The 21,677-nt window shown below is 38.7% G+C and overlaps 3 protein-coding genes across 3 annotated transcripts; 1 reads left to right on the top strand and 2 right to left on the bottom strand.

Moving 5' to 3' along the window:
- Positions 1–1,246: 1,246 nt before the first annotated feature.
- Positions 1,247–2,635, bottom strand: LOC115373647 (uncharacterized). The gene is made up of 4 exons (XM_030072138.1): positions 2,605–2,635; positions 2,285–2,560; positions 1,670–1,945; positions 1,247–1,541 (listed from the first exon to the last, which is right to left on the bottom strand). Exons 1-4 carry the CDS (start codon positions 2,633–2,635, stop codon positions 1,453–1,455), a joined length of 672 nt encoding a protein of 223 aa, XP_029927998.1. The 3' UTR covers positions 1,247–1,452.
- Positions 2,636–6,957: 4,322 nt separating this feature from the next.
- On the bottom strand, positions 6,958–15,682 carry LOC115373646 (carcinoembryonic antigen-related cell adhesion molecule 1-like). The gene is made up of 10 exons (XM_030072137.1): positions 15,670–15,682; positions 14,503–14,832; positions 12,655–12,933; positions 12,132–12,398; positions 11,224–11,496; positions 10,509–10,772; positions 9,617–9,716; positions 9,067–9,122; positions 8,788–8,816; positions 6,958–7,552 (listed from the first exon to the last, which is right to left on the bottom strand). The coding sequence occupies exons 1-10, from the start codon at positions 15,680–15,682 to the stop codon at positions 7,316–7,318; spliced, it is 1,848 nt and encodes a 615-aa protein (XP_029927997.1). The 3' UTR covers positions 6,958–7,315.
- Positions 15,683–18,838: 3,156 nt separating this feature from the next.
- LOC115374252 (carcinoembryonic antigen-related cell adhesion molecule 1-like) lies at positions 18,839–20,868 on the top strand. The gene is made up of 5 exons (XM_030073091.1): positions 18,839–18,922; positions 19,039–19,362; positions 19,584–19,856; positions 20,187–20,432; positions 20,541–20,868. Exons 1-5 carry the CDS (start codon positions 18,877–18,879, stop codon positions 20,618–20,620), a joined length of 969 nt encoding a protein of 322 aa, XP_029928951.1. The 5' UTR covers positions 18,839–18,876; the 3' UTR covers positions 20,621–20,868.
- Positions 20,869–21,677: the final 809 nt, after the last annotated feature.

The raw sequence follows: 21,677 nt of genomic DNA, 5'->3' as shown, positions 1-21,677 counted from the left end.
ACCTATTGCCACACCTCACATTTCCCAAAGGTCAGGAAGGAACACAATTTCGTGGGGTACAAAAATATGAATTTTGCCTTTCACAGGCAGCACATGGAAGTTTGTGTGAAATGTATAAACTAGGGCTGCCATGATATTGGAATTTTAAACTTCAATACAACACCCTGGAAAATATAAACTGAATGCTATTTCCAGTACCACAGGGAAAGGTAACACTGTATTGGGACACAGAAAAATTATTTTTAATTAAAAAAAAAATAAATAAATAAATAAATAAAAAAATAGAGTAGAGTAGCATCTTATGTATAGTGTGCCCTTAGTCACTCTTTGGCCTTTCATTAACAAGAAACTAAGGTCATTTTGGTTGGTAATGTTAATATCTTGACATGTTTGAGCAATAAGCACAAATTAAATCCTTGGACCTGAAATTTATTGATATAGTTCTATACAGAAAAGGCCATGTTTTTAATGCTGTCCCCTGCTTCACCTCACAGAAGCTACTGGCTGCTAGCTGTTGGCAACAGTGTGCGCCACAGACTGAGGGCTGCGAGATCCTCGGGCAGCTTATCCCCCACCTCTCACTGCTTGTTCTGTCCCTGGTCTGGGAGAAACCTGGACACAACACGTGTTGAGCTCCCACTCGTCCAGGAATCGACAGCCAAACAACAATCAGTGCTCACAATGTAGCCGCTCTTTTATTTATCTATTTATTTATTTCTTTAGCTTTGGAGTGGAGCATGACCCAAAACAACAAACAAAATCATTCAACTCCAATTCTCAACTTCCCTGACAAAAAATAAATAAAAGACAGGGCTCTAACCTACCACCTAACTGAAAAACAGTAGAAAAAATGATAACATAAAAAAGAGCTTCTCATTTATACCAACTGCTGCTTGATTATGAACAAAATACAGGTAGTTGCAGGTTTCTATTTACAAATTTACCAACATCACAGCTGCAGAAAATAGCACACAATTCCTCAGTTGCCCACGCTTGTATAAATCACAGATCTCTCAACTAATGCTAAATTCAAAATACTAACAGAATTACCTCATTCATTATTTCGCTATGAAGCAATGTCAACACGTCTTTCATGCCACCAGCATTTTGTCATTAATTTTGATACTAGGACAAAGTTTATCAGTAGACTCCATAACAGAGGTATTGCTCTGCATGGCTTACATGGTGTGCATTTTACACTATATCTCTACATCTCCCTTTTATCTCTGTCTCTCCATGACATTGTTTTGAACCCACAGGTACCTGAGAAATTATTAATCAGTGGGGTTTTATGATCAACTGGGACTACGGCAAGTCCATTGTGTCAAAAAGGTGCACTTTATTAATTATATATGTGTTCTTGTATATCATGTCATGAGTCTAAAAAAGTGTATGTTTTGACATAAGGCTATAAAATAAAGATAATATCTAATAACATAACACAAAACAGAACTAAGAATTTAAGAGAAACAGTCCCAGGCCCAGGATCACTGAAAATAGTCCACTGCGCTGCATCGTTTCTGATCCAGAGAGTACATATCCTGTGCAAAGTCAAACAAGACAAACAGAAGAAAAGAGACCATTAGTGTGGAAAGTATAAATTTGATGCTTTACATTCACACTTGTGCATAAGAAAAGGAAATCGCTTGTACACTGAAGCTGACCTTACCTACAACTTTTACCATCTTGGTGGCCTCAGCGGTGCGTCCAGCTGCTTTATTTTCTGCCACACAGGTGATGTTTTGGAATGTGCCTGGAATTGACGGGGTCCATTTGAGCACGTTTCTGTTTATAGACAGGTAGAGGCCAGTGGGGAAACCCGACCTGAACTGCCAGCTGACGGTACAGTCAACATTTACGGTACAGCTTGTCAGGCAGGTGAATGTGGTCTCTCTTCGTTCGAAAATACTGTCTGGTCCACTGATGCTGACGTTCCATGGATCAACTACGAAAGATGAACAAGTTTGTCTCAGTTTCACAAAACGGAAATTTGTCCTAAAACCTGTTAGACTTCAACAGCAAAATACAAATAAAAACTCCAACAACAAAACAACAATATTACACTACTATTACTTCTTCTTCTACTACTACTACTACTACTACCACTACTACTACTACTACTACTACTACTACTACTACTAACAATAATAATAATAATAATCATAATAATCATAATGCTAAGTCTATTATCCATATGAGCCCACAGCGTTCTTGAACATCGGCCTCTGTCATTGATAAAATGTGTGCCACCCACCCATCCATCCATCCCTCCCCAGATACTTACAGCTCAGCAGATATCCCCTGCTGTAAACAGTAGTCTTTTCAAGTGTAGGCACTGTCGCCGTGCACTGGTAGAAGCCAGCATCAGAGGGCACCAACGAGTCAAAATGAAGTGTGGTGTTATATTCCTGTAGGCTTATCCCCACACGTGGGCGCACTTCCTGTCCATTTTTGTTCCACACCACTGGCAAACCTGTAGTGGCACCCTGGCAGACCAGGCTCTGGGAGTGGTTGACAGACGGGAGGGAGTGTTGTGGACTGATTTGTACAGAAACTTGATCTGCAGAACACACCCAAGATAGTGAGGATCATTATGTTTCAGACCCCTGTGACCTTTATTGTATTTAACAATCATGAAGTAATTTCTGATGAAGCTGGCACACCACTTTACCAGAGAGCAAACGGGCAGCTCTTTTGCAGGACTTACTTTTAATTTCCACATTGATTATGCGAGAAATGGTTTTCCCAGTTTCTGGATTTTTGGCAGTGCACTGAAAGTCAACAACACTGTCCAGTCCATCTGGGGTCCAGGATAGGAGGCTCCCATTTATCTGCAGACCCTTAAAAGACCAGGTGTAGGTGCATTGTGGGATGCAAGAACAAGAACAGCTGAAAGTGGTGCTGAAACCAGCCATAACTGGACCATTCTGGAACACAGAGAGATCATCTGGTCCGCCTGGTAGACAGGATAAATCAGTGTGATTGCAGCAGGCAAGGTATATTGCGTTATTTAACGTTTAGCTGTTTCCCCATACCATCAAAGATACAACAGAGGTATTTAGTTTTAATACTCACTTGCTGCTAAAACACTGGACCAACTGTTCAACCCTGCTGAGAGAGACTTTATTAAGACTTACAGCACCATGAAAACACATTTAGTATTTCAATACTAAAAATATCTAATCAACATGCATTGTCAGAGATGGCTGTGTTTTGTTTTGTCTGCAGTGTCAATTAAAGTGGATTCAGTATTCATACCTTTAATATGCATTTTTCTATCTGGATCCAAAATATCCTTTTATACTCTAAACAGAAAAGATAAGCAACAACCTGTTTGTTTGAATGGGATACACGCTGGATATGGCATTTACATGGGCCATCTGTTAAAAATGAATATTTTGGTATCTGTGGTGTATAGCTGGAATAAATCTGTCCATGTCAATGCTGTCAGTAAATTTAGCCGTCTTACCTGTCAGTGCCAGCAACAAAATGGAGCAGAGATTCCTCCAGTGGGATAGTGTACACATTTTCCTTATGATTCTAATGAGCTGAATTAGGAACCTATCCCTTTATATCCAAACCATGAGCTGCCAGCTGAAAGTTGTCTTGCTGTATATAGTAGCCCAAACACATTTAAGTAATAGGATATTTCCCAATATCCTATCACTAAACATCAAAATTTACTGGATTATGTAATATAGTTTGCACAGTGTGACACTTAAGGGAAACAATTATGTCCTCTTATATTGCAAATACAGGTCAGAGGTGTTGCAATACACACTCGTGGGCACTTTTATGTCCACCTGTACAATCTAATGCAAAAACTCTGCCATAAATTCTACTTTTCAATAAAGGTTATAATGTTCAGTTTTTGTTAACATTGTGGAGAATGTGTCAGTTTAATTCCAATAATAATAATAATAATAAATTTTATTTGTAAAGCGCTTTTCATAAAAGAATCTCAAAGTGCTACAAAAACCTAAAATAACATAACATTCTATGTTTATTAGTGAGGTTGTAGTTTGCAGAGGTTTTGTACTAGACTACATCATATTGAGAGGTGTTTCTAATTTTTTGCCCTCCCCATTTATAAACATGAGGGGGGACAGAATATCAGAAACACCTCGCAATAAAAGGCAGTCCAGTACAACAGCACCACTAACTATGAGCTCAATGCCAAACAGAGAATTGAATGAACACCCCTATTACTGTGACAAAAAGAAAACCTGAGCATTATAGGCAGGAGAAAAGTAAACTTTAGAGCACAACAGTTGTATCGGATTGGATTAGATTGCGTAGGTGGGTGGTATTACATGAAACACTGGGTGGCACTGTGTCCCCTTTTTTATTCTGACAAACAGCCACACCTTCCCTCCTCTTTCAGGTATTGCTGCTATCTGATGTGGAAGTTACAAATGTTTACTCAGTCTGAAATAATTAAGATATGATCCATACACTTTTGAAAGGTTGGTACAAAATGTGCCAAGTTTTTTTAATACGACATAAGTTACGTTTATACAAGCATGCAGTCAGAGTTGATGTTGCACTAATGAACAATAAAGAACACTTAGGGGGAAAATATCATTTCATTCTTTAATTCAACATTAAAAGACAAATGGAAGAGCAAGACGAGGTGATAGGGAGAGGAACCATGCATCCAAATATGAGACAGTCAGTTACAGCTCCACACTCTAATTTATTTTGAATTTATTTATGTAATGGAAATGTTCAGTGTCATTGCTGGAAATGGACTTATTTTGCATATACTTTGCATATAAACAGCTCCTCTCTTATTTTCTAATGTGCTGTCTGCTCTTTATTTACATCTCTCTCTGCCAGAGGAAAACATAAAATTTGGAACTGTTTTGTGTGTGTGTGTGTGTGTGTGTGTGTGTGTGTGTGTGTGTGTGTGTGTGTGTGTGTGTGTGTGTGTGTTGCCATGACAGTTACAACGAATGGAAGTAATTCAGTTAATTTTCAGTTAATTTATATTTCATAGCAGGATTTGATAGACATGTTATTGCTGCTGTTGAATGTTGAACTCATTTTGAAAACCTGTCTTACTGTCTTTACATAATGTGAATCTCGCTGGACATAAAGGTAAAATTCTTTTTTGTGATTTTTTAGTCTTTACTAATAATGCCTTCAAACGTCATCAAGTAACTTAAAGTGAGTTGAAAGCAGCCTTTAATAGTGTGTATGAACTTGTGTGAAGCTTCCCTAAACACTGCTGAATGTAGATTTCCTTTCTCACGGGCAGAACAGACACAATATTTAACTAATTTCCTCTTCTGCTGAAACACTGGGCTTACTTAACCGCCTGAGTGACAGTAACAGTCATCTAGGAGAAGGCAGATCAGTAAGATACAACTTGCCAAAGTGCATGGGTCACTCTATCTATTGGGCAGGTCTGTTTCATTGTAAAAGGAGATAAAATTCTGTATGCTATCTCAACCACTGAGTAGTACTGAACTTCCTCAATAAAATTTCCACTCCATTTATGATATTTACTGGAAGCACTGTATCTATGAAAAACAGTGACCATAAACAATTGTGACCTCCATGAATACAGAAGTCACTGGGCTTGCATTGTAACGCATGATAAAAATAAATCATTTTGTAAAGTTAGTATATAGGATGTGTGTAGGTCATTGTGCACAATAAAGTGGGTCATGTACTATGAACTATCCGGCTGCATTATTAAAATACATTTATTTATTTATTTATTTTTGCAAATACAACGCCAACAGAGTTACGCAATTCCTTGGTGAAAAAAGGCCTCCTGATCATCACATGTTCACGATGTGACACACCACAGTTATTTGATGAAACTATAGCAGGGAGTGGACAGTGAAATACTGCAAAACATACCACAATGAAACAAAACTGGGATATGTGAATCAAAGCTATGGAAATTCATGCTTAGCAGCGAGAACAACAACCTTCCCTTTGACTACACATGTGGTTTTACCTTTAATAATGGGTAACTAAGGTCTAAAGAGAACAAGACAGGGCATAAATCATGAAGCCAAACTCATACACACACACACACACACACACACACACGCACACATACACACACACACACACACAGACTCTGGCTGAGGAATTCGTGTTGGGGGGCCGCCGTTCTTATTGCTTTCTTTCACACACTTTGTAGTAAATCATTGGTAAATTCTTCCATCAAAGAGAAGACACGCTGTGTTTTATAAAACCAGTAGCGCACACTGTAGCTTTGATTCAATAAAATGTACAGCACTGATCAACAACTTATCAAAAATATATTTCTTAAGTTTATATGATATTGTTAAATACAGATTGTCAAATAGTTGGCATCAGAGAGTTACAACTTCAAGTTTTCAGCCTGACGTTAAAACATATAGTCCTCTTTGGAAAAACTGCTAGAAAAACATAAATAATTTCCCAGAGTCAAGACGCCTGATATGATTGAACAGTTTAAAACTAGAGCGTATAATACGTATAAAATGGGAGTATGTGTGAGTGCATGTGACAATATAGTAGAACTCGTTATCTGTAATAAATTACCTCCCTGTTGGTTCAAGGCCTTCAATAACTTCTGCTGGCTCAGAGAGCAGGTTATTATAACTTTGTTATCATGATTGAAATCACAAAGAATTTTATCTCATGATGAACTATTGAACAATTCTTTTCAATAAGCCCACTTAGATAAAGTCAATCTTTCTAACATGGCAAGATTATTATTATCTGCTGTAAGAGATATCACATGTCATTAATGGGCCAAATAGATATGAACCAGTATTCATAAAACAACTAAAATTCTGAATCACAAAAACTTTCATAAAAATGATGGTAAATTTAAAAGGAAACATTTACAAAATGTAAAAGCTAATTAAAAAAAAAAAAAAAAAAAAAGTCAGATCAGCCCAAACTGACATCTCAAGTGATAAAGGGGCAACAAATGTGGGGAAAAAAAGGAGAATTCAAGTGCAACAACACACCACTGTTAAACATTATATTCAAGCAAACAACTGAACAAGATAATGAGGATAATGGCACTCACATATTTGCACACTGCATTTACAGCACACACGTACAATGCTGGACAAAACGATACCTCATCTTCCTTCCATGATACTGAACAGCAGGGAAGCTACTGGGTGTAAATGCAAATCATGACAGTATCTTTCTTACTGGCCGTACTGGTTGATTGTTAACCATTCCTAAAGTGCATTGACTGGCCAAACTCTAGTCCACATTTATCCCTGAAGGAACTGAGTGCAAATTTTTTGGAGCACATACAGGTCGGCCTGTGCAGCCGTGATGGCCAGCGTGGTCAAGGCTTGCGGACCTGAGCGTAGAGGCTGGCAACATTCGGCCCAGGCTGAGTAGCTGGCTGGAGGGCAGGCCCCGTCCTCTTCTGCATGTGGACATCATAAGAAGGAAGGGACGATGCTGCCCTAGGCGCACTGTTCGCTCGGACTTCGGCGTACTCTGTAGTTGGCTGCATCCTTATCTGCACTGCCCGACTGCCATTATTCCTGAGATGGTTGATATCTGCATAGTTCAGATCCTAGGACAAGAGGAGGAGGGATGGGATATTAGAGGGTTATTTTGTGTGTCAATTAAGTTTTAGATTCACTGTAATAAAGGTCTATGGCAAGATTCAAGTAATCTAATTTCAATTTCAAATGTTGGATAACTTGCATTCACAGTAATAAGACAGTATCACTTTAATGGGGAAAATATTGCATGGTCAAGTATGCCAGAAGGTAGTGCTTTATGGAGTGTGACAGATCAGCCCAACACTTTCTTCCTGGTACAAAGTCCATCTCTGTCCCTTACAGTAAACACTACCCTTGGATTAGCCTGTTGGCTGGCAGGGAGAATTCTCTCTGTACTGTAATAAGGTCATAAACCTGCTCATAGACTGTCCATTAACATACAAAAAGACATATCACATGTAACATATAACTGTGAGTAAATCACTATTTTTCAATTGAATAACTGCTGGTAATGTGAATGTTACTACTACTAATAATAATAATATAATTTATTATAAGGAAATCCTGGGATCACTCAAGAAATGTTTAAGAAAATATGACATTTCGATGCAACTCTCCAGTCTCCACCTTGGGGCTATCTCATCTTCTGTGCTGTGCGACTTTATGATTATAGCTTTTGCAACATTTATATCAGCTAAAAGCTTGTACTAAGAGATAAATGGTGTTTTTATACATGCACTGTATCTGCTAGAGTCATCTTTGTGATGAAGTCATCTATCTGATTATACCTTTTATGTGGCTCATCACTTACACCAGTGGTTCTCAGTCTTTTTAGTGTCAAGGACCTACAAACTGATACACTGTGAAAAAGACTGAAACCTATGAACTGTATAGCGATTCTTACACTAGTCTTACTAGTCATTGAAATGATGGTGAAATTGAAATATTCCCCATTTTTCTGGAAACCCCTCAAGGACCCCTGGGTATCCCCAGACCCCAGGTTGAGAACTACTGACTTAAACTGTAATGTACTTATTCCTCTAAACCTCACACTGTATGCCCAGTGAATTCCTGTGACATATTAATTTTGGTTTTGACTAAACATATGACTCTGTATGAGATTGTAAATGATGACAGAAATGGCTGAGAATGAATGTTCATCATAACATCTTTGATCTGCAGGTGACACACTTGTGAAAACAGCTTCCTGAGCAATACAATCATACATTTGGATGAGGTTAACTGAGACTGATTGAGGTAGATATGGAGCTGAACATTTCTAAAATCAAAGTATAGATTTCACCTGGTGTGCTCTGTTGTCCTGGCCTTCACCTATATCACAACAGATGAGAAATAAACTTTACTTTCAGGTGTTGAGGACATACAGCTCTGTTTCAATATATGGTAAATATAATGCATGCAAAAATACACACACATGCACTCACATACTCTTTTATCCTCTTTCTCTCTCTCTCTCTCTCTCTCTCTCTCTCTCTCTCTCTCACACACACACACACACACACACACACACACACACACACGCACACACACACGCACACACACACACTTACAGATAACTTACCAGTTCTGGCAGAAGTGTTGCCATTGCCATTGGAGGACTTGTTGTTCATCAGTTTTCTGTTTGAATAAGTAATGAGTCAATGCTATGCAAATTAGGTAACAAATAAGCAGTATGTGGCATTTCCATTTCTCTGTGTGCTAACAGAAGTCACCGTGTGCAAACTCAGGTTGGCTAAAGGACACCAGGCTTTCTCTGATCATCTGGGTGAGTTTTGAGCTTACATGTTGTGACTGCTTAAGAATCATGCAGTGAAGGACCTTGAACAAATGGAGCTCTCACTGCAAACAGCATAATGTTAAAGTCACAGTAAACATTTGTAGTGCAGGGTTTTATTATACAAAAGTGTAAACCAATGCAATATTAGTTAAATAGAGAAAGGCAGCTCTATGGGAGGGGCAATACTGTAAAAAATACTGTTTTTCGTCATGTAATTGTGAATTCCAACACTAAACTACCCCAATACAAAGCTACCATGATGGTTTTTAATACATGGAAACAATGAAGTGAAATGGCTCGCTGTTAGTATTATGGAGTCCAAGTTTTCACTCACCCTTTTTTGTAGTACACGACTCCACCAACCACCCCTCCAACAACTATGAGACATGCAATCGTTATCCCAGCGATGGCACCAGCAGAGAGACCCCCTTTCGCTGAGATGGTAAGAAATAAAGAAAGAAATCAGACAAATTAATATGACTTTATGGGCATTTCTGCTTCATTATATTGTGACAGTATAGAAAGAAACAGAAAAGGCAGGGGAGAGGCAGACTGGTTGGACCACTGCTGTAGGGACTTAGCCTTGACATGCTGTTGAGTATGCACTTTACCACGTGAGCCACCAGCCACTGCATAAAATCAAGAAAGTCCATTTCATGGGGTCTGAAACAAATGGGAATCTGACTTTTCCCACTACAAATGCACCTGGATTAACACGGTTAATCTAGCCTACGACATGTAGAAAGACTTTAGCATCATGGTGATCTAGTGATGGAATCATCGTCACTGCATGTCACTCCTCACTCTCATCTTTCCTGTCTTTTGCACTTACATACAGTGAGAAATGTGTTTAGGAGAATGTGATTGTACATGTGACGTAAACACTGATGCACAGTGGAGTATACTGTTAGAGCGAAAACACATGCAAAATGACAATAATACTATTATTACACTATTCTTACTTTAGGTAATGCCATTATTACTTTAGGTAATGCAATTCTCAACTCACAGGCTTACAACAAATATATGACACCCTGCTAGTAACAAACACCAAGTTTATCTAAGTCTATCTAAGACAACTGGGTGCAAGTGAAAGCATTACATACTCTTAATTATCAGCATTATTAGAGGTGTTATTAATCCCAAGATAAAAACCAGGAATGAACACCAGTTTGAAAGATCAAGCATGACCCATTCCCCTTCCTGCAGTCACCAAACAGCTTTACCTTGTGGGACTACAGACAATCGATGCACGCCAGATGTCGCCGTTCTCCCAGTGATATCATTTCTTGCTTTACAGGTGTATTCTCCACCGTCAGAGAGTTCGATTTCTGTTTTAGTGAACTCAGCAGAATTTGTATGAATCTCTGTCCCATTCTTCATCCAGATGTAGGTCGCAGTTGGCGTGGACTCGGCAGAGCAGATCAGTGTTAGGGTCTGTTTGACTTTTATCTCACTTGGACCCGTGACATTAACATTCTCTGGTCCAACTGAAACACATATATTTGTAATACTGTAATTAAAGCATTTTTTTATTATTACAGATAACTGTCACTTGGATTTGAGTGCATAATAGTATTGTAGTAACTAAAATGTCATTTTGACAGTAAAATGGTCATTCTGGACTTAATCTTGCTAATCTAGTTTAGTTAAAACATCAAAAATTAAGTTCGCAAAGGACAGTGTAAAAATAGGTCATATACTGAATTTGGGAATGATTTTAGAAAATAAATTGCATGTTTCTGATTTGCATTCAAAAGACAATTGAAAACTCAGTGCTTTTTTTCACTTGATATTTTGCTTTTTAAAGTCTTCTTAAAGGTATTAGAGTAAGATTTGACTAAAAACAAAAAGAATTTATACTATGTGAGAATGTTTTCTTTTCATCTCTGTTGATCTCACTCTTCAGAGTAAATAAAGGCTCATTTTATTGTCACCTACAGTTGACAGTCATCGTGTATTTAGCTTCAGCAGAGCTGGCTGGGTTGCTGGCTGTACAGGAGTATTCTCCGCTGTCTGTTCTCTTCAGAGGGCTAAAGGACAAAACTCTGTTATTGTCATGGAGGATGATGTTGCTGCCTGGGCTCACAGGGGAGCCGTCCTTCCTCCACTCTCTGGTGAGGACAGAGCCGGCAGCATCACAGGTTAAGTTGACTGGTTTCCCCTCAACTGGTGCGACTGGTGGTTCTGTGATTGAAGCAGCTGAAACTTTCTCTGTTGGTGAGAGACAAATAACTGTGTGTGAACAAAATGTAAAAGAGCAAAGTAAACAGCAAGAGGGTTAATGGAGCAAATGAAGAAACTTGAGGACAGTTCATATCTGTTCTCAAAGGACAACGTCATGTTAGCTATTGCTCTGTCTGTCATGAGTCCTATCAAGACTGTTATTTATTTCTTCCTCACTAATCATATAGAAATAACAAAAAATTGCATTATTTTGCAAAAGCAATTTCATATTGTGGAAAATAGCTTGTTTGTTTTGACTTCAGGCAAAAAAAGTAGTAGTATTACATTGGGCACTGGATATTATATTAACAGAAGACACACAGATTAATGTGCACACCTTACTAAATTTTGCAAGTGAATTTTAAGTAAAGTACAATCTTTTTGACATTAAAATGAGAAATAAGAAAGTAGCATTTATGGTTTTCTTTTGTTTGAATATTTGCATTAGTTGGCATTTGGCAGGGCAATATAAAAAAATGGGTTTGTGTTATTTTACATCACATGAACAAAAGACACATAGATTTATGCAGACGCCCAACTACCAGTTTTTCAAGTAGATCTTTAAGTACAATCTTTTTGATCCATATCTCTATGATTAACAGAAAAAGTTCATTCCCACTTACCCAGCACAGTGACACGAAAGGGCTGAGAAGTTTGATATCTCAGAGTTTTAGTGTTATGGGCCTGACAGCTGTAGTTACCACTCTGATTCATCTGAATGTTGTTCAGTCTGAGCTCTGGTCCAGTATCAGAGAGCAGGGCTCCGTTCAGAGCCCACTGAAACTGGGCAGGAGGCCTGGAGCCAGCTGAGCAGGACAGGATGATGTCTGACCCTTTTTCATGGTATTCTTGTGACGGAGATAGCGTCATGTTAGTGTTTTCTGGACCAACTGCAATGTGCAATATAAGGATAACAGACACCAGGGAAGGGAGAGGTCACCAACAAATAATGTGGGAAGTTAAATTATGGTTAGTAATGTTGGTAGTTAGCAGTGGCTATTAAAGTCATTAGGACAAGGCCCTGAGTTACTGTGAGGCCTTAATTGTTACGATAAGCTAAATCAAGCTGGGAATTCGAATGTCGATGTTGTGTTTTCACACACATGCTGTTGGATCAGAGGTTAAGCATGCAGGTTAGTAACTCACAGCTGATGTTGAGAGATACTGGGCCACTGATGCCATGACTGACGGGATTGAACGCACGACACTGGAACGGTCCCTGGTCGTAGCGGGTCACACTGATTATAGTGAGAGTGGAGCCTCCATCAGTGATCTGAACTCCCTCACTGGCTGTAACCTCAGAGCTGCCATTCAGCCAGGTGTAGGAGCGCGGGGAGCCAGAGGAGGAGCAGGACAGGGTGACTGAGTTGTTGAACTCTATCAAGTCTGTGCTGCTGGGAGTTACCACTACATTGGAGACTGGTGCTATGGGTAAAAAACACATTTATTTACTTGCCACCACCTTGCAAAGGGACAATTCAGTATGTAGTGGCTGGGAATAAATTCCATAATTATGACACCAAGCCGTGTATTCATCACTAGAAATTAAATGTTTATATTAGCTTCGAAGTCTGGTGAAAATGAGCACTGCAGTGTTTAGCCATTCATTCATTCAGTCAATTTGAAGCTAGAGTGAAGATACTACTAATCCGTTCATACCAACCACAACACACTAGGTCATCGGCAAGTGGGCTCAATATCGCTTCAAAGTTAGGCTAAATTTTGGCAAGGGAAAAACTGGCATGGCCATTTTCAAAGGGGGCCCTTGACCTCTGACCTCAAGATATCTGAAGATATCTTTGATATCTTATCTTTGATATCTTTGTACTGCCACCTGCAGTACAAATGTGTTATTTTGGCTTCATCTCAAATGGTGTATGGTGTGCATTCTGGGGCCTAAACAGTCTTGGAGCATGAATTGGGTTTGACTGGAAAGCTGAGACATTTGTGGATTCAGTGAGCCACATTTTACTCATGATGTTAGCTCCCATAGGCATTTCATGCTAGTGAGACCATTTTTCGAAACTTGACGTCACTGTATAAAATGATCTATTGTGACCTCCAAGAGACTCATGAAAAAGCCTCACCAGAGACCTAGGGCATTCAGTGGATGTCTGTTTTTCCAGGTATATTGACAATAAGGGGGCGGTTCTGAACAATTTCCAGAACAAAATACTTGCCATCCAATTGCCGAAAAATGCAATTCTTACAGAAATCTCCAAATGTCAAAGGTTTTTGATAAAGAATCACACCATGATTTTTTCTATGGTGTTCCTCAAGGTCTTGATATCCCAATGTAGTATTTTGAAAGGATTTTTTTTTTATTATTATTTTAACCATTTTTATCAATTCTTGAGAGGTCAAAAATGGTCCAAATGTGTAACAAATCAAATCAAACTCAAAATTGCTGTTTGTATCATAAAGTTCTAAACACATATACACTATAAACTTTCAAAATTTGAATAGGCACCTAAAAAATGTTTATTACAGATTTATGACTAGAAAAACTTGACACACAGTGCTGCATCTCAAATTCATCTTCACCACTTCTACGTTGCTTCTACTGTTTTAGGTCTTAAAAATATGGAGCTTCCTCTGATGGTACTGTGTATTAATCATCTGCACACAACAACACTGAAGAAGCTTTCTGTTCTTTCTGCATTACACACTGCATCACTATACTATCTGTTTTTAGATATTATGAACAAATCATAACAAAATTGAAATCATATTGATATGATTAAAATTTTGTTACATCAATGCCTGTAGCTTGGCCAAATATCCTTTATTTAGATCACAGGAATAATGTATATTGTATTTTTGCTGTTATTATTATTATTTTTTTTTTAGTTACTTAAATAATTGAGTGTGAACACATGACCAAAGGAAGTCAGTCCCTTGCTGATGGACTTAAATATTGCTGTGATAATCAGGTTATCTTTTTTCATTCAACACTGAAACAGTGATGCAACAACATGTGAAATATCTACTCACTGAATATCTCCAGTCTGCAGTATCCTGTATTCTGCACTCCTCCATCTTGTGTTAATGCAATTCTGTATTCTCCAGTGTCGTTCATGGTGAGATTCCTGAGCTCCAGAGATCCAGTTGATCTGTCGAAAGTGATCCTGTTTTCATATCCTGATCCAATAACATTTGAGCTGGTCGAGGTTATTATATTTCTGTCACCACTACCACTATTAAAAGTCCAAGCCACTATCACAAATGGTTGTTCTGGTGGATTCACTGTTGTGGTGAAAAAAACACTTCCTCCTTCTGCTCCATTCAGATTGTCTGGTAGCACACCGACTCCATGGCTCAAACCTGGAGGACACAGTTTCAGGTTCAGGCTTGACAGTAATGAAGGCAAAGTAAAAAGGGCCACACATGACTATTAGCATTGTTCACCAGCCAAGAGAAAGCCTTTGTGTAAATCTTATGACTGACCAAAATAAGTAAGCACATTAGATGATGCATGTTTAATATTTTATCAAAACATTAAACATCCACCACAATATACAGAAAAAAAAACAGCTTTCTGTGAAAGCTAAAGTCATTGTGAAATGTCTCCTTTTATGTCCTTAGTAGCCTATGGAAGGTAAATGGCTGGCAAAATAAACATTGGCTTTATAACAAAACAGTCTGAAGCCCATTGTTAGTGCAGTTTATTTTTATGCTGTTAGGCTAATATTTTTAAGCCACTTTACAATACAATTTTCCATTTGTTTTGTCTCCACACGCATCAACTACCAGATAGTGGCAAATAATTTTCAGTCAACAAAAGAGCTTAAAGTATATGCAAATAGAAGAAAATTAAATAGTAGAATTTTGTGTGGGAATTTTTTTTCAAGCTCTATTTAACTTATATCCCCACTGACAGTTAACTAAAAGATAAACAGAAATAAATAAATAAAAATAAAATCCGTTATAGCACACGATACATTATTCCAATTATTCGACCACTATGCATTTTGACACTTTCAGCTTTTACCACAGAAAGCCAATGCAAGTCCTCCCTGAAAACCAATGTAACTTTTCCTAATGTATATTATAATTTCCATAAATCAATCAATCAATCAATCAATCAATCAATCAATCAGAATTAGGCTACTACAAGCCTAAGACATTAAACTTGTTCCGCTTTATGCTACAGATCCTTACCTGTAATCGCCATCAACATGCAGCAGAAAGATAATGAACTCATCGTGAGACAACCGACGGCATCAAACCTCGAGGCGAGTCCTAGAGATGAATGCGGTCCTTTTTCGTGGGATCCGGTGTTCAATCACTCAGCCTCGGCTTTATCTGAACACAAGTTTACAACTACCTCACACTGCATGACGGAGTGATTCTGCGCACTCAATCTGCACGGCCAAAAGTTGCAGTGTGTGGCCCTCTTGTGGTGTGGTCGGTACTTTGTGACACCGGGATATCACTTTCAATGATAAGCTGTGATGCAAAAAAGAGTCGCCCCGGGTGATCATGAAACTATTTAGGGAGCGAGTGCGTCTACAGGTTATTAGAGCCGTTTTTTTGGCTGCAAAATGACGGCCGCATGAAGTGGAAGCAGCTTCATGCACATATTCCAAAGCTTTTAACTCAAAGTCAAGTTTTAACTTAAGTTGTCCTGCCTGTTCCCGTTCATCTTGAGGAGGGATGGATCCCCGTCAAGTTGTGATTGATAAACACCGAGCCAATGCAGGTGATTTCTGAGCGGACATCACATGAATGTCGTCATGTAGGCTTGGCTGTATGCAGGTGAGCCATTAACACATTGAATAGCAGTTTTATGGGTATCATCCTGTTTCCCGGACGGCAGGGGCGTAGAATTGGGTAGGGACGCCAGGGACACGTCCCTACCAATAGCCTGCCAACAGTCCACACCAATATAAACACTGTCCGTCAGTGTCTAGTCAATACTTATGGTACACAAAAGGTTAACAGTCGGTCTCTGCTAGAAGTCCCGCCTCTAACCTAATGTCACTCATCGATTGGCTCTGCTGTCTCTTGCTAATGTGTGATTGGCGTTTGTTCTGCCTGAGTTACGTCAGCTAGACTGATTTTAATAACAGTGGTTGTATTTACAATCGTGTGTGTGTGTGTGTGTGTGTGTGTGTGTGTGTGTGTGTGTGTGTGTGTGTGTGTGTGTGTGTGTGTGTGTGTGTGTGTGTTTGGTAATAAGGCACAGCCAGGATGGGTCCCAAAAAAGAAAACTGGACATAAGAAGTTTCTTTAGACGTCAAAGTGTAAGTTACTCGAAGAAAATAGGCCCACTTTATTTATTATATTGCTGATGTGTAGTTGATAATAATGGTGATAACAGTAATAGTCAACTAAGCTACTGATGTTTTTCTTCACTGTTTATTTTGTCAGGTGGCAGTTATAACAATAGTTCAGCATGCTTCTTTGAAATGACAGCTTTTATCGGGCACATTGACCTGTTGTCTCTAGGGAAGCAGGAATTATCCATTTTTACTAACCATGATTTAAAATGTCAAGGTTATATAACTGTAGAGCCTCAACAACAGGGATTAAAAACAACAAAAAAAGAGCTTAATTTAATGTCAAAGAGATACACTTTTTTGTTATTTTATATACTATTTTCTATACTCTGTATCGTTTGTGTGTTGAGAGGCAGCAACTGTTTGAAAAACACCAACAAAGAAAGTCTGTGAGGAAAATACAGTAAAACCTCAGATTACAAATGTTCTTGTGATTTTATACATCTATATTGATGTGGAATAAATTACACATAACACATAATAATTGTGAAACTGGTTTTTCTATACTCTAGAAGTTCTTCTATATCTAGACTATAATCATACCATCAAAATCTATGGTTGCTGCATCCTAAATTGTCCCACTGATCATATGTCAGCCATCAATATATTTTTGTCAAGTGACAGGTAGTAGAGATACAGGAGGAGAGGCTGGAGGAGGCAAAGGAGAAGAGGCTGGAGGAGATGGAGGAGGAGATACCTGCTTGTCTTTCTTTAGTTGCCTTAAACTTTCAACATTACAGAATTATTAAATACTTGTAGATACTTGTACATTAATGTCAATCCCTGAATATTTTTTTTCTGATTATGATCGTTTGCTTGTTTATTTGATCAGCTCTCCATGATGTGAAATTGCAGTCATAAATGCAAAAAAACATCAACTTTCAGGGGCGCCGCCTTGGAGCAAGGTGAGGTCTCACAGGGGACATTATGAGGGCTGAGTTCACCAAACAGTGGAAGGTTATCGACTGATTTCAAAGATGGGATGCATTTTGTGAGGGGCTCCATCGTGTATTTTTTTTTTTTAAAAATTATTTATGTATTCATCTAGGGAAAGGTGTTGCTGTCACATCAGAAAAAGAAAAATGTATCAGTATCATGTTATTACATGAAAAGTTTATTGTTATAACAAGATGTTTTTCACGTTATTACAAGATACAACCTTATCACGTTATAACAAGAAACTTTTCTTGTTTTAACAAGAAACTTTTCACGTAATAACATGATACTGATACATTTTTCTTTTTCTGATGTGGCAGCAATACCTTAGCAATACCTAGTTTCACGTTATAACGTGATAATTTACTGTTGGGCCTGTGTCTTGTTAGAACATGAAAACATGAAACTCCCATGACACGGTGTGCAGATGGATTAATTGAGGAATATGGCTCATAAACATGATTTGATCAGGTTCTGTTTCATGCTTGGGCTGAAACATGGCAAGATCCTGCTGTTAGGATGGTGGATGATATTGTGATGAGTATGCAAACGTTAAGGAGGATTTTAAAATGCATGGGGCTGGACAAAAGAGAAAATGAGTCCAACCCTCTGGAGGTAGCCTCCTTTCTCACCCCAAAATATTCCAAGCAGATGACTGATTGATTGATTGGGGGTTGGTTTACAGTCTTGTGAACTTTTTGTGCCACACTTCAAAAATAACACTGTCAATTTTTAAGACAATTCCTCAGCTACTTTCAAACAAATTAGAAGCAAGTCCAAGAGGCCTGCATATTTCTCTTTCACCCTGAACTGTGTCTTGTTTCACAGAGGAGCTCCAACAAACAGAGGAAGAGGAAGAGCAGTTCATCTCACAGGAGGCAAGAAGTGAACAGGTTCAGTTTTTTTGGCTGAATTAGACAACACACAGAGAGACATGGCATGCAGGGGGGAGAGCAGTTTGTTAAGGAAGTTTGTGGTGCGACATTAGAAAGCTTGACTTGTGGAAGTGAAGCCTGCCAAGAATATGGACTTTACCACTTGATCACATGCTTTATTTATTGCACATAATATCAGCGACTCTGATAACATTTTTTGCTCAAACACAGACGGCAGAGCAACAGATAACATCAGTAGATGGTCACCATACACCATGAACCATAAATTTCTTCGAGCAGCACTTGTCCTCCTAACCTCAGGTAGGAATTGCATGAGAAGTATAGGTAAAATATAACCAATAATACAACTACAGCTTGAAATGTCAGTTTATTCTGCTCATATAAATTAGGTAAACTGCCCCTTGTGTCTTCTTTAGGGTTTTGCTGTGGGGATGGTGTAATTCCTGTTGACCTCAATAATGCATTGGTAGGAGGGAACGTCACCTTCAAAACATCGATAAAACCAGACCATAACCAGACGTTTTTGGCTGTGTCTTGGGCTGTCAATCACTCCAGTATAATAACCTCAACCAGTTCGGAGGTGATAGGACCAGGCTATGAGGGCAGGGTCATCCTGAATAGAGCTACAGGATCTCTGGAGCTCAGAAATGTGACTGAAGAGGACAGCGGGGAATATGAGTTGAGCATTACGCCAAATGGAGGAGCACAGATTCAGGGAAGTACCAAGCTGAAGGTGTACCGTGAGTACCTAATAATACTGCCTGCACAGTTTTGACATATGCTCAATGGCACAATCCTTTATGCCACTTATTCATGTCAAATTTTGTATGTATGTTATCAATAAACTGATTAGAATTGATATTGAGGATGTATGATCTATGTATATATTTGAAATTATTTTGCTTCTGGCAGGTATCTACAAGTCTACATCAACCTTTTGTTTATTTTTATTTATCCACAGCTAAAGTATCAACACCTACCATGAACTGTCCTGCTGATCGTTTAATTGAGGACCGAAGCTCTGTTAACTTGACCTGTGATGCTGAAGGCGTCTTTACCAGGGAGTGGGTTAAGGATGGTCAACCTGTGCTTTCTGGTGACAGATTCACCATATCTGAGGGCGGCAGAGTTTTGACTATCAAACCTATAAAGAGAGAAGACACTGGACTGTTTATGTGCAACATCAGCAACGCTGTCAGTTTTGAAACAGCAAAATGCAGCCTCACAGTCAATTGTAAGTATCCCTGTGTGTGATTTCAGCCGGTGTGCCTCTGCACTTTCCTCATGCAATTGCTGTAGTCTGTTAATATAAAACGGGTAAAAACAGTGGATTGTCGTCTATGTTGACATAATGACTTGACTGTAAAAGAAACTACATATTATGCAAAAGTAACCACTGTGTGGTTGTGCCTTCTTCTTCTTCTTCTTCTTCTTCTCTTCTTCTTCTTCTTCTTCTTCTTCTTCTTCTCCTTCTTCTTCTTCTCCTTCTTCTTCTTCCTCTTCTTCTTCTTCTTCTTCTTCTTCTTCTTCTTCTTCTTCTTCTTCTTCTTTCTGTTCTCTCCAGATGGACCAGACAAACCAACAATCATCCAGAATCCAGAAACAGCAGCAGAAGATAATAAAGTTACTCTTACATGCACTGCTGACTCCTTTCCAAATGCAACATTTACCTGGATGTTCAATGAGAAGAAGCGTGATGGTTCTGTGTATGAGATCAGTGAGCTGGAGGAGGAGCACTTGGGGAATTACAAATGCTTTGCCCGTAATGATGTCACTGGCTTGGAGGTCTCTAATGTCCACACCCTGAAAGGTATTTGGACCTTCATCATAATCTATCATTCTTTTGATCTCTGTCAAAACAGTTACGTGATGTAAAGGGACTGAGTTGTGATTTTTTTTTTCTCCCTGTCTGATCCAGCTTCCTCTGCAGCCATCGATGGTTCAGTGTCCATGATGGTGACCTCTGCCCTGACCTTGGTGGCCCTCACGCTGGCCTAAAAACTGAACTTTATCTTGTGGGACGTTGATGTCGTCAAACAAAATCATGTTGATCTCTGATTGTATTAATGTTTTACATCTTCTCTCTGGGTTTAGCGTTACTGTGTTGTCTCTTGGAAATTTTTGTGTTCAGCTGAAACAAACCTGTGAGTGATAATGGTAATGATGTGTGATTTGTTTTTGCTTCAGCAGTATTTGCCTGTGTTCTTCAGTGATTTGCAACCATTGCTGTTTTTGGAAGCCTCAATAAATACCTTTAACACACAACAGCCTTTTCAGTTTCTTTTTTATAGGGACAACTTTAGAAGCTGAATCGAAAATTTGCTTGCTCCCACAACTATGGTCTTATGATCACTAGTAAACCTAACAACATACCAAATCAAACTTAAATCGGTACCTTGTGCTTGTGACAATGGAGCCTGCAAACAAATAATGTCTTCTTTTATGACCAAATAGATTTGATTAGATTATGATAGTTCACAGTTCAATGTGGCCAATGACTTCTTATCAAATTTTTACAACCATATACTTAAAAAAAACTGTATAACAGAGTTAATAAGTGCAGCAGTGAGCACCACAATGTACTTCTTGGTCAAACGCTGTCCTCCTACTGTCCTGTTGCACAGGCTGGCTATGCAAAGTAGAACAAGGTGTTGAGATATTTGGCCCAGGCCTTTTCAGATTAGTGAATAAGTGAAGAACAATGCAAATTCTATGAGATTTATTGTTTGAAAACTGGCAATAATGACTCCTAGCCAGATCATATTGATTGCTAATTCCACTCTTCTGTTACTTAGAGTTCCTCATTCGGTGTACCTGAAGCGCTTAATTGTTTTTTTTCTGTAGGACAGCACTGAGCAACAACAGGAGTGCAATCTACACTATCATCCCACCGTGGGAAGACCTGCCTCAGGCTGCACATTTAGAATGAATACACTGTTTCTACCTGTATAGTTAATGAATAATTGGCCTGTATTTCTCAGTAAACCTTGAAAAAAATACATGGACTTTACCTGTTTCTGTGAATGAGTGTGGTTCAGTATTTGGTTTTTGTGTG

The sequence above is a fragment of the Myripristis murdjan genome, chromosome 16 (assembly GCF_902150065.1).
Source record: "Myripristis murdjan chromosome 16, fMyrMur1.1, whole genome shotgun sequence".
NCBI classification, from domain to species: Eukaryota; Metazoa; Chordata; class Actinopteri; order Holocentriformes; family Holocentridae; genus Myripristis; species Myripristis murdjan.
This window is presented reverse-complemented; position numbering and strand designations above follow the sequence as displayed.

Excerpts from the sequence above, each read along its gene's own strand:
- LOC115374252 (XM_030073091.1), top strand. The coding sequence starts at position 18,877 with ATGAACCATAAATTTCTTCGAGCAGCACTTGTCCTCCTAACCTCAG. Across the intron at positions 19,857-20,186 it reads ATGCAGCCTCACAGTCAATT|ATGGACCAGACAAACCAACA; the intron begins GTAAGTATCCCT and ends TGTTCTCTCCAG. Across the intron at positions 20,433-20,540 it reads TAATGTCCACACCCTGAAAG|CTTCCTCTGCAGCCATCGAT; the intron begins GTATTTGGACCT and ends TGTCTGATCCAG.
- LOC115373646 (XM_030072137.1), bottom strand. Across the intron at positions 9,717-10,508 it reads ATTGTCTGTAGTCCCACAAG|CGAAAGGGGGTCTCTCTGCT; the intron begins GTAAAGCTGTTT and ends TTACCATCTCAG. Across the intron at positions 9,123-9,616 it reads GTCGTGTACTACAAAAAAGG|AAAACTGATGAACAACAAGT; the intron begins GTGAGTGAAAAC and ends TTATTCAAACAG.
- LOC115373647 (XM_030072138.1), bottom strand. The coding sequence starts at position 2,635 with ATGATTGTTAAATACAATAAAGGTCACAGGG. Across the intron at positions 1,946-2,284 it reads CAGGGGATATCTGCTGAGCT|TTGATCCATGGAACGTCAGC; the intron begins GTAAGTATCTGG and ends CATCTTTCGTAG. Across the intron at positions 1,542-1,669 it reads CAAGATGGTAAAAGTTGTAG|GATATGTACTCTCTGGATCA; the intron begins GTAAGGTCAGCT and ends GACTTTGCACAG.